The sequence below is a fragment of the Brassica oleracea genome, chromosome C3 (assembly GCF_000695525.1).
Source record: "Brassica oleracea var. oleracea cultivar TO1000 chromosome C3, BOL, whole genome shotgun sequence".
Classification (NCBI taxonomy): Eukaryota; Viridiplantae; Streptophyta; class Magnoliopsida; order Brassicales; family Brassicaceae; genus Brassica; species Brassica oleracea.
The window spans coordinates 23,797,753-23,815,659 of record NC_027750.1 but is presented as its reverse complement, the minus strand read 5'-3'; the positions used below and the strand labels follow the sequence as shown (position 1 = coordinate 23,815,659).

Sequence of the window (17,907 nt, the reverse complement as noted above, 5' to 3'; positions counted from 1 at the left end):
AATTGTGTTTAGACTTAAGAGATTACTTTGATTGAAAGCTTGTCACCTAGATTGGATCTTAGTTACTTGAAGTCAATTCCCTTAGCCCATGGATTCACTTGTTTATATTTCTAGGATATTAGTTTGTTACAAATCATCTATCTTCTTGTTTGCTTAGATTAGGAAGGTTTGTGTATTCTTGGTGTTATAAGTCTCTAGTTCTCTGTGGATTCGATCCTAAAATGCTACAATGACATACCATTCGATTCTGGTATTGTTGGCACATTAGGTTAATTGGTGTGTGCTTAAACGCGTAATCAAATAATATTAAGACGGCGCTATTATTATTATATATAGAATTACAAGACTATGTTTATCAAGTTTGATTTGGTTAGGTAATACTAACCGCGGTCCAAACTGCGATTTTAGATGACGTGAATTGTTGTGGCATGCTTAGCGTAAACTGCGACTGAATCGCCTCACCAAACATGATGTAGCCGCAAACCGCCACAGCTATGTAGAAGACTACGCAGAAACCGAAACTGCAAAATAAATAAGAAGAAATGAAAAGTTACTACCATTTACTTGCGTCCCAAGTAACATAGAGAAAAAAGGTTTACCTAATGATGAGCACCAAAGGAAACTTGGATGGATCTTTCATAGAAGAGTATATGTTTGGGAAAACCGCGTGTCCACTGAAACCAAACCCAAATATACCAATGGCTACAGGTAAGTTACTAAGATCTAGAGCTTGTCCACCTGAGTGAAACCCGACTCCATCAACAGACCCGACCCAAAAGAGACAAAGAGCTAGCAAGATGGATGAGAAGACACCTCCAGCTACAGAATGAACAACATGACTTAGAGAATGACCAAAGTATTTGTAAGGAATGTGTATAAGAAAATGGAACCTGAGAGATAGGAGAGTAAGCTTAGGTCTCTAAGCCAAACTGTAGGAAGAACAATAAGAGCAGTTGCTATGGCAAAGATCTGCGAAGAGTCAATAGATACTCCAGCGACGTTTAACGAAACGTTGGGGAAGAATCTCGACAAGTTATCACTCATCATGATAATATACTCCACACAACATGCGTATAACTCCATGTACAAAAGTATCTACAACTCTCAAGAGAAAAAAAAGAACCCTAAGTTTTAGTTTGGATATGTTAGAAAAAACTTCAAGTTCTATATAACTTACGGAGATGATGAGACGTCCAGTGAAGCCAAAGGCAGCTTGACCAATGTCAGGATAGGTATGAATGTCAGGAGAGCTTTCAAGACATCTCTTGAGGAGAATACCGGTGTAGCAAGTGATGATACCGAAGAAGAAAAGTATAATAAGCCCTAGCCATCCTCCTTCTTTCACTGCGTAAGGCATTGTGAGTAGACTTACTCCACATAGGATATTGATTCCTGCACCACAATAGGCTCAACGCTGTTAAAATAGTGATTCTAAAGTGACTTAAATCTCGTTACACTAGTGAAAAGACACATTTCTTGGATTGGACCAATGAAATTATTTCTTGGATTGGACCAATGAAATTATTTTTAGTATTAAAAACTGCTTTTAATAGATAAAAAAATTCAAATGAAAATTGTGTTTTGAGATTATATAAACTACATGTTTAAGAGATTGTAAATTATTCATTTGCATAATCAATATATAAACTCTAAATCGTATATTTGCATTAATCGTGTTTTCTCTTTGATTTTTTAATTCGTGTTTGATTTGCGTTTGTTTTAAATAATTTGAGTTTCCGGTAAAGTTAAGATACTCATAATTAAATACTAATATCTTTATATATAAAGTTGTGTTTGCTTCTCTCCTATGTTGTCCACGTAGGCGGACACATAACTAATTCGAATCTTGAGAACCCGACACATGTCCGCATCCAAAATGCGGCGTTTCATTAACTTGGAATTGAAGATCGTGTGGGCTTTTGGTGTAACTCATAAATATACAGGAATATTGTCGTGTGAGCTTTACATCAAATTAAAAATAATATTTTTAACAGTATACTTTTATATTTTAGTAAACAAATAATGTCGTTGTTTTTTTTCATACAACAACGCAAACAAATTATTATATATTACTCTTACTTAACTATTTGAATAAACAATCACTCTGATATTTGAAAATTTTGAACGATTCCCTTTGTATTGTAACGGTTTTATTTCATAGTATTAATACACCAATGCAAAAATATATTTTGCAAGATAATTACACGCATCTGCAGCATAAACTCTTTATTACATACGAGCATTGATGCTATAAAAAACGTCCAAACAATATTATCATTTAATTAAATATATTGTTAATTCATAACGTAAGTTTCTACAGTATTAATAAATTCTAAATTAATAGTAAAACCTATCTAATAAATTTTAAATTTATTTAATAACGATAGACCATATTCAATTTAAAGAGTGGCAGAGAAGTTGAAGTATAACTTTCATTAGGAGAAAACTATCACATTTTAATTAAAACATACACAAACTAAACTACTCACACTAACAAAAGACTGTTTTATTTTAGATAATATAAGCTTTTCCTTAACATATTTCTCTGGCATGATCATTGCATAATTATATGCGGACATCATTAATCTTATTATATTAGATTGTTCTTCGTACAATAATGACAATTACTGTAATTTTAATTCAGTCCAAAAATATTTATTAAAAATAGTAACATGTTCTCCGAATTCTATTTATTTATTTTTGTTTATAATATTGTTTTCAATCTACAATTTTTTTTTAAAAATGCTTCATAAAATTAATGTAAATTCATATAAAATAGTTTTTTTTCTAACTTCCCGCCCATAGGACGGGCCGACCCTAGTTTATATATACATATATATATTTTGAGAACCTCAATGCTAGAATCTCCCATAGGGATTGCTCTAGACATTTTAGTTCTTAGGGCAAACTCGAAAACTATGTGTTAACTGTTAAAATTTTGAGACATGGCCGGTGTTGATGTTGGGTCTTTACCGTTGAGAATGGATTGAGGAAACGAGCAGAGACTCTGTTCTTCATAGGAGAGATCGGTGATTGATAACTTTAGCTGTGATGATACGTATGATTTGACAGAGACATCGTCTTTATCGGTGAGCAACGGTTGTTTGCTTGTGGATGAAGCAAACGAGTTTAGAATAGAGTTTGGACGTCTTCTGTATAAGGAAGCGATGGAGCTGGTGAATGATGATGCCTGAGAACCTCTCCGGTGAATGAAACTGGTCGTAGGAGGTGTAACTCCGGTTAAGATATCTACAGATTGTCTGAATTAAGGAAGAAACTTTATTAATACAAACCCTTGAATTTTTTTTTTCTAACGTAAGAAAGAGGGTTTAATTTTACCGATAACTTCGAGGCCACGGAGCGGAATCGTTCATTGATAATTGAGAAGACTTTCTGGAGATTTCATCTTCATCATTACAGAAGACATCGACTTGGCTTTCTTCGTCATCTGTCTGAAACAAAATGTCACTTTCTTGATCCTCAAGCTTCATCTTCTCTGTCTCTGTTGTGAGTTAAGACAAGCAAGCAAGCAACAGATTTTAGGGTAGAACACAGGAAACATGAAGAAAGAGAGAACAGAGGAGGTAGATGAAAGACTGGAACAAATCAAGAATGAGATCTAGTTTTGATTTGTTATCACGTCGATCATATTTATCCTAGATAATATAGTCAACGTGCTGTTATATATAATAGTTGTTTGAATTGGAGGGAAAGTTATCGTTCACATGTCAAAAGCCTTAAAGTCAACGGTAAAGAAGAAGTAATCTGAACGTGATGGGCCTTTAAAGGCCCATTAGTGTTGGATAATTTGGGCCCAATAATATTAAAGACGCGTCATCGTCGTCGCTTCTCTACTCTCTGTTCAGAGGTGGACGAGGTTTAAGGTGTTGTAGCAGCTCTGCGAATAGTCTCTGGTCTTATATTAATAAAACCAAACCAGAGATTCGCCGACTCTTCCTCTTTGTTATTACAAAACACAAAGGCAAAAAGGCTTCAACTTTTGTAATTGATCTCTCTTTCTTCTGTTCCAAGTTTTTTTTCTCCGGTTAAAGCTTTCTTCGATGGCGAAAGACGGACCTAATTGGGATGGTTTACTTAAATGGAGTCTCTCTCACGCAGACGGTACACAACCAACTCGTCAATTGAGGTAATGAGTTCACTTTCTACCTTCTTAAAGTTCTGTCTCGTCGTTTGTCCGAGAATGGGTAGTTATATAGAAACTTTGTAAGGCTGTGATTTGGCTTTCAATTGAGGCAGATCAAATCTAGTGAGTGAATTCAAATCTGGGTTTGTGTAAAGTTTGGTTCTTTCTTTCTTCAATTCAATTTATCGGTTTGAGTAGATGAAATTTTTGAGTTCTGCAGCTTATGTAGATGAAAGGGTATCTCTTTCCTCGTTTCTGTATTGTGTTGATTTGAGTTGTTTTGATGAGACAGTGAGGAGGATAGAAAGTGGTTTATGGAGGCTATGCAATCACAGACTGTAGATGTAGTCAAACGCATGAAGGAGATTACACTCGTTATGCAAACACCTGAACATGTTTTAGTTGATCATGGAGTCACACCTCAAGATATCGAAGGTGCTTTATTCACATAGTTTCTTCTTGTCTTATCTTATACAATCTTTGAGGAGGGAGTGCTAATTTGTTTTTTGATATTCTGGTAGATTTGCTCGATGAGTTGCAGGAGCACGTTGAATCAATCGATATGGCTAATGGTAAACCAAAAAAAAAACTATCTCTTCTCACTCTGGAACTTGGTTTTGGTTAGCTCAGTTTTGAATATTGGTTACTTACTGTTGTGTAGATCTTCATTCTATTGGAGGATTGATTCCTCTTCTCGGGTTTCTTAAAAACTCTCATGCTAATATCCGGGCAAAAGCTGCTGATGTCGTGAGGACGATAGTTCAGAACAATCCTAGAAGTCAGGAGTTAGTTATGGAAGCCAATGGTTTGGAGTCACTGCTATCAAACTTCACCTCAGACGCAGATGTTCATGTTCAAACTCAAGCTCTCGGCGCAATATCATGTAAGCCTGGTCTGATAGTTTATATTGAAGTTTTAGATGATGAACATCTACTAAAGACTCTACTTGTTGTTTATGTTATGTAGCTTTGGTTCGCCATAACAAAGCTGGAGTCACTGCTTTCAAGCTTGACAATGGTTATGCTGGCTTAAGAGATGCTTTGGCGTCTGATAGTGTGAGGTTCCAAAGGTAAAGCCACTAAACACAGCTCTGATTCGTTACAAGCCTATGTGGATTTTCATACCTCATTGTTGTTTTTTGGTCTTTCTAAACTCTCTACAGGAAAGCACTAAACTTCTTGCAATATCTTTTACAAGAAGATGTTTCAGACCGCAGTGTAGCCACTGGACTCGGATTTGCTACAGTGTTGATTCATCTTGCGTCTAGTGATGATGCTGAGACGAGAGAAGCTGCTCTTGGCGTGTTGCTGGAGCTTGCAAGAGAGAAAAACGATGGAAGGGGATGTAGCAGCGTAGAACTCAGGCAACTACTAGAAGAGCGTATTGAAGGAATCAGCTCGATGTCGCACGAGGATCTTGAAACGGTTAAAGAAGAGAGACAGCTCGTGGATGCACTGTGGAGTGTTTGCTACAATGAACCTTCTTCTTTGGGAGAGAAAGGGCTTCTTGTTCTTCCCGGTGAAGACGCTTTGCCTCCTGATGTGGCAAGCAAGCTCTTGGAGCCTCTTCTCAGAGCTTCTGCAGCAAATGGTAGTGCCACTGAGAAGAAAGAAGAACCTGTGAAACTACTTTGACCAGCACCATAGGCGAGAGAACTTGAAGCTTAACTTTATGCTTTTGTTTGTCTTGTAACATTTTAATTTTTCAGATAAAAAGACTGATAGATTTCAGTATGAAGAATCTAGTGTTGCTAAACGGTATCTCAATTGATAAATTTTCTTCCCAAATCCCGTTTAGCAACAGCCCATGTCAACCAGATAAACAGAAACATGTTTTTGGTCTGTACTTGTAGGCATAACTGTTTTTCAAATATTTATAAATAGATGCATTATCAATTTAAAGACCATTAGAATAAATTATTTTTTATGTTTAAATATTAAAAGTAACAACAACTTTTTTATATATAACAGAGTTTTTTTTATCGCAATTTAAATACTTTTATTACGTAAAGTAAATTTGAGAACGGTCGTTCATCTGAAATATTTAATAATAAATTAAATATTAAGTCTACAATATTATTTAAAAATTGATTTTTATTTTGTTTTGGACTGTTACATTAAAAATTAGGACAGTTAAAGTCTTTATTTTCTTTAATAAAGAATTATATTTGTTAATATATAACTAACCATAAGTTAAAAATGAATTTCATTAATTTGATAATGATCATTATCTAAAACTAGTTTATATTGTGTTATAAATTTTTATTAACTTTAATGAATAATTAGATTTGTTAATATCTAATTAACCACAAATTTAAAACAAATTTTATTGATTTGATAATTATCACTATATAAAAGTAGTTTATATTGTTTTATCAAAAAAAAAATATTTTACATCATAACCCTTTTTTTTTAAAAGAAAGATAAATCCATATATATATATATATTATGTATATAGTTTTATGTATACACGAAGATTTCAAGTTTATTTTACGCAATAAAAGATAATTTTATTATAATGAAAACTTTGTCATATATAAAATATTAGTTGTTTCTTCTCCATGTGCAGACTTACTAATTTTACAATATTTATAAATATATATATTATCAATTCAAATACTACTACGATAAAATATTTATAAGATATAAATTATCCCTGTCTTGTCCGAGTGAAAGGAAACCACGAGATCGTCCCTGTTTACCAATAAAGTACGAGAGAGAATATTAGAAGAAGTTAGTAGCGAACCAGCTATAAAAGGATAAAGAGAAAAGGGCGATGGGGACATTCTAAGACCTAGACATTATCACCATCCACATCGACGTGGATCTTCCTATATCTTTAACTCATAGCTTCTAGCTTAGTTTATATTTTTTCAATCATATCTTGTAAAACTCATTTGTGTTAAACATCCATATTTCGAAGTATATTTTCTTCAACTTCAGTATGATAACATCATTGTGTTCTGAAGATATCATTGTCACGTATAGTTTTTCTTCCCTAATCTTTAACATACAACCAGTACCAAATACCTAGTGTGGTTTTACTATCCATATTATGACACTAACGGTGGAGAAGATAAACGAAAACTATCATTCATTCAATCTAAAATTCATAAGCATGAAAATGGAAACGTTATACACAACACTCGAAAATCTGTCAAACCAGCCATAAAAAGAACATAGACAGGCGAACTGCATTTGGAAGGCTGGCGGAGAAACTGCCCAGAGAATATGGTTTCAATCATTAGATAGGCAACCAGATTTCGTACATGGAACGTCAAGACGATACGATCCTGACGATCCAGGCAGGAATCACAAGAAGCCGATTGTAGGATCAGTGAGACCAAAGAAAACGACCTCTTCGTAGAACAAGATCGTTTTCCGCGAGCACGAAACTGAAGCTTAATAAACTACATGACGATGAACACATCATCCAACTCGAAGTTGGCATGGCTCACCTGTCAAAGATACTCGTCCATAACGGGATTTTCATTGACGTCTTTTCTTACGAAATGTTGATGACCATGGGATACACTGACTCCACGATAACACCAGGAGTGACACCATTTTCCAGCTTTGGTGGAGCTATGATCCATTTAATTGGTTCAATCCCACTAATTGTCAATATTAGCAACGTCTAGCACTTGATCGAGTTCGCAGTGATAGACCAACACACACCCTTCAACACTATACTCAGGAGGCCCTGGCTCCGGAAGATGAAGGCCTTCCTATCGATGCCTCTCCATTCAGAGTCACCACTAAAAGAAAACTTGTGTACGTTATTTGGTCGTTATATTCAACTTGTTTGATGTTAACTATGAATTAGCATAAATATCAAGTCATGCTTTAGATAACTTTACTCCATTCTATTCTATTTGATATTGTTCTATTTATAATTTAGAACTCAAATTATATACCTTGGCATAAAAGATTATGTAATATAAATTTCTGTGTTATGTATTTCTATCTTAATTATATAGCTCAGTATATTTATATTTTTATATAGCTGACTACAAATTTAATTATACTATCTTCAAATGTAATAGTCTTTAATTATGATAAAATTCAAATTAAATGGTCTTCCATATAATTTAAATGAACACCAACATTCTTTGTTACTATAATTTATTCATTTTGATTAACAGTATTTGAATAAATCTGATATAAACACACAATTTGTTCCCAAAAAAAAAAAATTTCTCTTTCAATATTAATTATGTTTTCCTAGTTTTAATAATGTCTTGTGAATTCTTTAAATTCACCGTTTAAGTGATTCAAATATGAGAAATTGCACTGGGTATACAAACATAACTCGTATATTTGCATGAATGGATTTTCGTCTTTCCGTATGACGTGTTTTTTTAATGTTCATACTGCCCCTATTCTCCTACATCGTAGCCTAATATCTAATACATTTTGGAAAGTCTATATTTCATTTATACATGAAGTGAGAGAGACTTCGGTCATCATTACAATCTATAACACGGGGTTTCAGAATTATCTTTCTCATCTCTCCCAGAGTCTTTGTTTTCTCCACAGTTTCGTTTATCCTCTCTCTCAATCTCTTTGATTTATCCGTTAGAACCAATGTCCACATAGAATCTTACATCTCTCTCACTCTTTCTGAGTTCTCCCACGATACCTTAGCGATGATACCAGCTTCCATCAATCGCAATCATCTATTAAAATCGATCGGAATCATTGCTCCAAAACAATCTCATACTCGCCGGACTCTCACCGTATTCGATTGTCTCCTATACGATTGTAAGTGTTTGTAAAGATTTTCTTTTTTCTGGGTTTTATTCTCTGATTCTTGTTAGATTCAAAAGGCTTACTTTAGAGAGTTAAAATTTCATATTTACATTAAAAAAGTTTTGTATTTATGCTCATTATGATTCAATTGATTGTGAGTTCAATATCCATACCAGCTCATATTTTTCCTCTATATATTCTTATGACTTTTTTATGGAAAATGCAGTCTTTGAGTTTATTTGTGCATATTTATTATTTAGTAAGATTCGTCATGATCTTTGAGCAACAAGCTAAGCTTTAATTGATGCTATTGTTGTGTTTGATGACTAGATCATGTCACTAATTGATGCTATTGTTTTGTTTGATGAGTACGTGATGATGATGGCTGCTGGATATCATTTTTTGGAACCACAAATGAACTGAACAGTCGCAAACCTCCACAAAAGCACCACCACAAATTATATGTATACGGGAATCAGAGGAGCAGTGTATGTGAGCTTCTTCGGACAGTAGATAGGAGCTGTGGCAGGACGCGAAAGTAGTGCTTAGTCTTGGTGATTCTTTACGAGCAAATGCTATTAACATAGCTATGATTTACTGTTAGACTGTTAACATATTTAATAGCCTAAAAATCAAATGTTAGATTGCTAACAATTTTAATAGCATATAATCATTTATCTGTTTATGTATCTTTGAATAATATTGTCGCTCTATTTTCCTGTTTTGTGATATTTTTAGCATGTTAACACATCTAGTAACATATAACAATGTTTTCTAAGTTTGTATATGCATATTTTTACATCCAATAATAAAGCCATGATAAGCTTAGTGTGGCTTCTTCAATTTATTGCACGCCTATAAAAGTCTTGTATGTATGATTCTATCTTCCTAACACCTAATATTATTTCACAAATTATATAATTAATTAGTATATATTATCGGCTAACTATAACAATATCGAGAGAGAGAGAAATAGGGTTATTAACGTATTTTTACACCTATTATTGCTGGACCCCATATCATTTTTCTATCCTGCAAATTTTTTGTTTATTGACTATTTTCTATACAAATATCTCTTCAAATATTTAAATATTTAAAATAATAAATTCTTAATTTTTTTTGCTCATCTTACATGTTTCTATTTTTTCATTTAATGGCGGGTTATTACTCACAAATATTAATTCATTTGTTTTGTTTTTTATTGGTTGTTATATTTTAGCCATAAGTTTCTTTTGACTAATGGTTAAAATAGTTCTTGTCTAATTTTAAATTTAGCTAACATCATAAATAGATTATTACTACATTATATAAATGTTGTGAAAACAAATAATGCATATTGAACATTAATACCCTGATCAGACTACCTTTGATATAAAAATGAATCTTCTAATATGTTTTGTGCTAATTTTGGCTACCTATTACAGATTTGGTACAGCTTGCTCACCGAATAGTGTAGAAATTCATAATCAACTCGGTCCTGATATTATTCTCCATTTTCATTGCCGTTGCAAGAACCCAAAATGTGATGTAGGAAACCAGCAGTTAAAATTTAAGGACTCTTATTTCAATAAGAAGAAGGAGAGATCTCCAATAAATTTTGAAAGACAAGAAATAAATTGTCTTTTAAGGTATGATAAATATAACCTTGATGTTCGTGTATATCGGCAAGCAGCTTTTCGAAGATGTGGCATATTACGTTCATGGCTGGCCGAAAAAGATGGAATTTATTTTAAAACGCGTCGTAATGAAACATGGAGATTTAGATATCATTGGAATGTTAGTAAATAATTTTTACTATGTGGGTTACATGTAATGCAATATTTTATTAAGTTATGTGCAATCTATATTATATAATTTTAATTTTCGAAAAGATAATGTATTTCCTTATAAAATTTTATCGTTTAATTTAACTACCATATCTTATTTATTTATAAATGCACTTGTACTGTATAAGAATATAATACTTTTTAAATATTTAGTATGTTGTTCAACGCATATAAATTGCTAGTACTTTTTAGATGCGTACATAATATACAACTGGGTATTCGCGGACATAATCGTTTTACTAATAGTTATAAATATATTTATTATGATTCAAACATCATGATAACTTATTTTTTATATTCTTAATCATTTTACTTTTCTTTGATTTTTATTTCTGTCTACGTCTCCTTAACACAAAGGAAAACTATAAAATTTGAGACAATAAGAGCATAATTATATATCAAATATTCCACACAATAAAGTAATGTAAGAATACTAACTTTTGGTCTCTCTTAATCTACTTTGTATTTTTGAACCATAAACATGTATTAAATTACCAAAAAACACTAAATAAACAAAATTCAAGTGAGAACAAAATAAATAAAAACTAAAGTTCGATGATAACTTAGAAGAAAACTTAAAAAAAAAACGAATTGAGATAATGACAATATTTCATTGGTTTACTTGATCAATATATACATTGACTTATCTTAATATTTCATAAGTTTACTTTTAATAAAAGAAAAAATAGATAATGATAGTATTATTATTAAAGTTAATTCATGGTTAATTATATAATGATAAATCTAATAATTCATTAAAAATATATCTACTTTAGCCGTTTAGAAAAACCATTAAACACATGTTCATAACATGATTACATAGGTAACTCTGTAAAATTAATATCAAAGTATATTTTTCTTATAGATTAAACAGTAATAAAACATACACGTGAAATAACTACCGAAGTAATTCAAAATACATAATTCATAATCCTAAATTTCATGTAACAAAACCGATTTGCTCATTGTCTTTCAAACTCAAAGAAAGAAGAAAAATATAGAACTCCAACTAAAAAAAACAAATATCAAAAGTACATAAATATAGATGTCAAAAACTATAATTGAGACAACTTGGAATGAATGAGAAAAATTAAACTATAGAGTTTAAAACATTTTACATCATATGAAAATAAGAATTGGTCCTAACTTTTTTAAAATAATTATTATTGTAATTTCAATTACAAAGTTTGAAATAATTATATTATTTAAAATAATAAATTAATGATTTAAGATAAAACTAATAAGAATCTTGTGAAATTTAAAATAATTATAATCATAATTATAATTAGAAATTTCGAAATATTTCAATTAGAAAGTTTGAAATAGTTATATTATTCAAAATAATAAATTAATGATTTAAGCTAAAACTAATAAGAATCTTGTGAAAGTTAAAATAATTATAATCATAATTCGAATTAGAAATTTCGAAATATTTATATTGTTTAAATTAATAAATTAATTAGAAAGTTCGAAATATTTATATTATCTAAATTAATAAATTGATGATTTAATCTAAAAACTAATAAAAATATGACAAATAAACAAAATTATCTAAAATCATGACAAATCAGCAAAATCACTTCATAAATAATAGTATAGATATTCGGATTTCAAATAACACAATAAACATGTGTTAAATTCAATTATATATTAATAGCCTTTTTAGATAATTGATACAATGAAACACAAGAGGGATGCACTAGAAATCATGGACAAGGTATGTGTAGAGAAGGAGGAAGGTGGCTTAGGTTTTAAAGATATCACTGATTTCAACACAGCGATGCTTGGTAAACAGTTATGGCGTCTGATAGAGAAGCCAAATACTTTATTTTCTCGAGTCTTCAAAGGTCGGTATTATAGGAATGCTTCACCTTTAGAACCGATTCGCTCATATTCTCCGTCATATGGCTGGCGGAGTATTGTTTCTGCTAGATCTCTGGTTAGCAAATGACTAATCAAAAGCGTGGGATCAGGATCTTCTATATCAGTATGGAATGACCCTTGGCTCCCAACCACTCGCCCGAGACCAGCTAATAAAAATCAACACAATCTATACCCTCATCTTACAGTAGAGTCCCTCATTGACTCTACCTCGCGTACTTGGAATTTAGAGGTAATTCGGGCTTTGGTGGATCCTCAGAATGCGAAACTTATAGAAAGTATTCCACTAAGTAGGAATCAGATGGTGGATAGAGATGGATGGCACTTTACAAAAAATGGAAAATATACGGTCAAATCAGGATATCAGGTAGAACGGATTTATCTAGACAAAGGAAGACCACCATTGCTGATTGGTCCCACAGTTGATGTTTTGAAGGCTTACTGCTGGAAAATACGGTGCCCACCAAAGATAAAACATTTTCTATGGAAATTAGTGACAGGATGCATAACAGTTCGTAAGAATTTACAGGCAAGGGGGATTCAAGGGGATATTTGTTGTACCCGATGTGGAGCTCCTGAGGAATCGATAAATCATGTATTTTTTGAATGTCCTCCAGCTCTCCAGGTTTGGGCTCTTTCGAAGATACCATCAAACCCAGTCTATTTTCCAACAAGTTCCCTATTCACAAATATGGATCATCTATTCTGAAGAGTTTTCCCGCAGATGGAGGATCACCAGTTTTCATGGATTCTATGGTATATCTGGAAAGGTAGGAATAATAAAGTTTTCAGCAACTTGGATATAGATCCTATGGATACGATTAAATTGGCGGAAACAGAATCAACATTATGGGCTGAGGCACAAGTAGTAAATGACCAGAGGACGCCAACACCAAGAATAGACACGGTATTGTCGTCGATCTCAGGAAGATGGTGTTTTACGGATGGCTCGTGGAAGGAGGGTGCTAGGTTTTCAGGACAAGGTTGGCTTAGTACTTTGGAAGGGATCGATGGATTACTGGGGGTGAGGAATGTAAGGGCTAGTCTTTCGCCTCTTCATGCGGAGATGGAAGCACTTTTATGGGCAATGAAATGCATGAGGAACTTACGTCAATTTCAGATTACGTTTGCAACAGATTGTTCTCAATTGGTGAAGATGGTTTCGGAACCAGAAGAATGGCCAGCTTTTGCAACATATTTGGAAGATATCAAGACCCTGAAAGAGAGTTTCACCCGATCAGAGATCATCTATGTACCACGGACGCAAAATTCAAAGGCGGATATTCTAGCACGCAGTGCTAGAAAACAGCCGTCTTTCGTCGTTCACATGGATGCAGATCACCCGGTTTGGTTCACAGAGTCAATATGAGTCTGTATTGTTGATGACAAAAAAAAAAGATACAATGAAACACATATTTATTTTACAACTGTTGGCTAGTATTTAACTATTGACTGTGAAAATAGTTTTTGTCTAATTTTAAATTTAGTTAACAACATAAATAGATTATTACCATGGCTGGTCCTAGGCCATGCTAAATAAAATATTTGTCATAAGCTTTCAAATTTTTTGAAAAAAATTATATACAAATAGGCTTAAAAAAAGTTTAAACTCTAAATTTGTTAAAAAAATTTTTTTTACATAGACACAGCCACATGTCTCCAAAATTTGCAATGATTATTACTACACTATACAAATGTTATAAAAACAAAATTATACATATTGACCATTGATATCCTGGTAAAACTATCTTTGATCTAAAAATGATTTTTTTTAATATATTTTTGTGTTTTTTGGCTAAATTTATAGATTTGGTACAACTTGCTCATGGAATCATGTAGACATTCATAATCAATTCGGTCTTGATAATGTTCTCCAATATCACTATCGTTGTAAGAACCCAAAATGTGATCTAAAACCCATGAATTAAAATTCAATAACTCTTTTACTATGGGGAGAGATATTTAAATACAATAAATTTAAAAAGAGAAGAAATTGATTATCTTTTAAGGCACGATAAATATCAATATAATATTCGAGTTATGTGGAAGCCCCTTGGTCCAATGGTTTGACTAAGGGTTTATTAATGCTTCTACACCAGCAGGTACATGTTTTAATTCCCGGAGAAAGCGATTTATTAAACAATTATGCAGGCTACAGAGGAAAAGCTTACAAGTGATCTTCAACATGGTGCAAGTAGACTCGGTCAGGCGTGATCTTCGTAGGACAGTTCAGGTGATGCAGTTAGGCGTAAATCCTTATAAGACAGGTAGTATTGTCGGTTGTCGGATCGTCTATGTAATCTTTTTCATAATTGTAATATCATAATAAATCAGCGTTAAAAAAAAAAAGATATTCGAGTTCGTTGGTCTTAAGCTTTTTTAGATATGACTAACAATATTCACGGAAAGCCAGAAAATGTTGAATTTTTATTAGAAGGTCCATATAACAATCAGTATAATATAACAATATGTATGATTGTTATAATTGCATATTGGTATGTTTTATTTTATATTATATTAGAGGCTTGTGAGATATAGAAAAGACATATGCATTACTTTCATCTTGACTATGTCTTTTTAAGAACTAATTCTTGTTCCAATTATAACAATCTTCAAACATGAAATTGGTATTACTCCTACAAGGACCATGTGGTTTTATCTTCCACGAATACTGCAGCCACCAATAACCGAAGAGATTATCTCTGGGCTCTTTATATATGTCGAACCAACGCCTTCCATTAGGCAAATCAAAGGAACAGAAAAATAATGACCTTCCGAAGAGATTACGTTGAAAATGAAATGACCACGACCTACCGGGTTGCAATCTCTGGTTACCAAGATCAATGTCCTTTGATTTACAATGAAGATGTACTATACTACCAAGATCGTTGATGATTCGTAGCTCTATTTGGGCATGTGATAGATCTGTAGTTACAAAGATAATCAATATGAAGAGGAATAGGTATGGTTTTGGAATATCCATTTTTGTGGTATAAGAGAGTGTTTGAGCTAACATGATATTGCTTGTAATGTTGAATGAGTTATATATACAGAAGTACTAGTGTATTGTAACGCAGAGTCGACGATCATTTACATTTAGTTCCGTAAATATTATGCTAATGTTACCTGTTTTCTTAACTAACGTATATGGTCAAACATTTTAGTCTAGGAACATTAATTAAGAGACATTTAAAAAAGGTTGCAAAATGTAACATTTTAAATTGACTCATTATGAGTTATAAAGCTATCTCAGAACTGAGGGATTTCGGATGGTTGATTGTGACGATATTGATCCCTCCTGATTACTTTTGTACCTGGATGATCGCTTATTTTCTGATCCACTTTTGAGTTTCGAATTTTCAATCGAGTTTTTCAGGTCTTGTTTTTGTCAATCAGAAGGATGCAGACGAGGAATCTGGGTTACTGTGTGCCATTTTTTTGTTGTTAGCCAACAGCGTCCTGTTTTGTGCGTTTTGTTTCTGGGACATGAAAACAACACGTGGTTAGTCAACTTATACGAGTAAAATAAAACCAACCGACGGAAATGCAACAACAAACCATTTCTGAACCGAACTAAACCAATCTGAATTGTGTTAATCTGCTGAGGACATCTCTATCTATCCCTATTAATATTATTATAGATATTTTCATCTTATATATTTCTACCGGGATTTTTCCTGCGCCATGCGCAGAAATAGTAATTTTAAACATAACATTTTTTATTTCAAAAAAAAATTTTGATTTATATTTCAACATTATTAATTTAGATTTTAACTTCAATAGTTATAAAAAATCATAAACGTATTTTTGTAATCTTATTTTTTTTATTTGGTATAATTATTTAAATTTGATTTGATTTAATTTTTAATAAAGATAAAATTAGATTTTATAAAAATAGTTTTGATTATATTATTGTGTTTACTGATTATTTATTTTAAATGTATATATATATATATATATCTTCCCATCTAAATTTAAATATATATATATAGATATATATTTACATATAAATATAAATTCTAATAAATTTGAGACTTTGTTTGTTTTAGTTAAACTGAAAAATCTTTTTGTTAATTTAAATGATGAAGATGAACGGATAAATTTAAATAATGTTTAAATATTTAAGTATCAAATTTTTTTGGATTAGTATTGATTTATTTAGTTTATTTTTATTAATGTGAGACACATATATACATATATATTATTATTTCAATTGTGATATATGAATTATTAATATATTTAATAGTTTATCATAAATAAATATTTATATGGAAAATTGATATTAATAATGATATATGAGCTATTTTTATTACCATATTCTGCAAAAAAAATTAAATTTTTATAAGAAAATTTTACATCTCACAATTAATATGATGTCATGTCACTATTTTCTAAAATCATGTCATCTATTTTAATGCCATGTCATTTTTTTAGCGAGAATAATTGTAGTGATGACATGTGTATAAATCACTTCGCAAATATAGTCTAGGGGATTTGTAATATTTAAGTACAAATTATTTTTTTACATAAATTTTTTTTTAAAATATATATTTTTTAAAAATATTTCTATATATTTTTAAAATAACAATTATTTTCTTTTAGTTTCGGCTTTTTCTTTATGATTCACAAAATTTGAAAACTTTCTGCAGTGGTAGGTGTACAATTAGATGTTTAACAAATTGGTAATAAATAATGAATTTTTAACAGTGGAAGATTTTTTAAAAAGGTTTTCATATTTTTTTTTTTCTCATTTGTTTTAATGTGTATATATATATATATGAAAACTTTTTTTTCACACCAAATACTTATATTAAAATTTACTTTCAATAAATTTAGATGATTAGAACTAGAGATAACTCAGCGATAAAATGATAAACTAGACCCTGATCCGCGCGCCAGCGCGGATATGAATTTTCAGTTTTTAATTATTTATTTTATTAAATGATGTATTTGTAATATTCGTTCATATTATATTCATTAAGTAAATATTTTTTTTTTGCATCTTAAACTATCTATTTTTTTACGAATGTGTGATATCATATAAAAAATATAAAAAAATGAGTATAGAGTTAATTAGATAATTTAAAAAACAGAAATTTTTCTTTCGTATGCGATATCATATAAATAATGATTCACCCAGTTAACAAAAATTATGATTATTTTATGTGTAATTTTTTTTTTTATTTTGACCATTTCCTTAAAACTATATTAAATTTTACATATTTTAATTAGAATATTTTTAATATCTTTACCTTTTTATTTGAAATGCAACTCAACATTTTTTTAACAATTATAACAAAATATT

General features: G+C 31.3%; 3 protein-coding genes and 1 long non-coding RNA gene across 4 annotated transcripts in view; 3 read left to right on the top strand and 1 right to left on the bottom strand.

Moving 5' to 3' along the window:
- The window catches only part of LOC106330172 (vacuolar amino acid transporter 1-like), a 9,039-nt gene extending 5,548 nt beyond the window's left edge, over nucleotides 1-3,491 (bottom strand). The window contains exons 1-6 of the mRNA XM_013768702.1: nucleotides 3,340-3,491; nucleotides 2,974-3,260; nucleotides 1,178-1,392; nucleotides 891-1,095; nucleotides 600-819; nucleotides 386-521 (exon numbers count right to left, since the gene is read on the bottom strand). Coding sequence (XP_013624156.1) covers nucleotides 386-521; nucleotides 600-819; nucleotides 891-1,095; nucleotides 1,178-1,392; nucleotides 2,974-3,260; nucleotides 3,340-3,491 — 1,215 coding nt within the window. The remainder of the gene's footprint in view (nucleotides 1-385; nucleotides 522-599; nucleotides 820-890; nucleotides 1,096-1,177; nucleotides 1,393-2,973; nucleotides 3,261-3,339) is intronic.
- Nucleotides 3,492-3,867: 376 nt separating this feature from the next.
- LOC106331742 (hsp70 nucleotide exchange factor fes1-like) lies at nucleotides 3,868-5,931 on the top strand. Its single transcript, XM_013770147.1, has 6 exons — nucleotides 3,868-4,147; nucleotides 4,437-4,579; nucleotides 4,666-4,716; nucleotides 4,806-5,027; nucleotides 5,111-5,213; nucleotides 5,307-5,931. Exons 1-6 carry the CDS (start codon nucleotides 4,062-4,064, stop codon nucleotides 5,776-5,778), a joined length of 1,077 nt encoding a protein of 358 aa, XP_013625601.1. The 5' UTR covers nucleotides 3,868-4,061; the 3' UTR covers nucleotides 5,779-5,931.
- Nucleotides 5,932-8,618: 2,687 nt separating this feature from the next.
- On the top strand, nucleotides 8,619-9,578 carry LOC106333429. The gene is made up of 2 exons (XR_001268368.1): nucleotides 8,619-8,907; nucleotides 9,265-9,578. It is a non-coding gene; the product is annotated as an uncharacterized LOC106333429 (long non-coding RNA).
- Nucleotides 9,579-10,242: 664 nt separating this feature from the next.
- On the top strand, nucleotides 10,243-10,692 carry LOC106330171 (the record flags this gene model as incomplete). Its single annotated transcript, XM_013768701.1, has 1 exon — nucleotides 10,243-10,692. A coding segment is annotated over one exon (441 nt), but the record flags the coding sequence as incomplete, so codon positions are not given.
- Nucleotides 10,693-17,907: the final 7,215 nt, after the last annotated feature.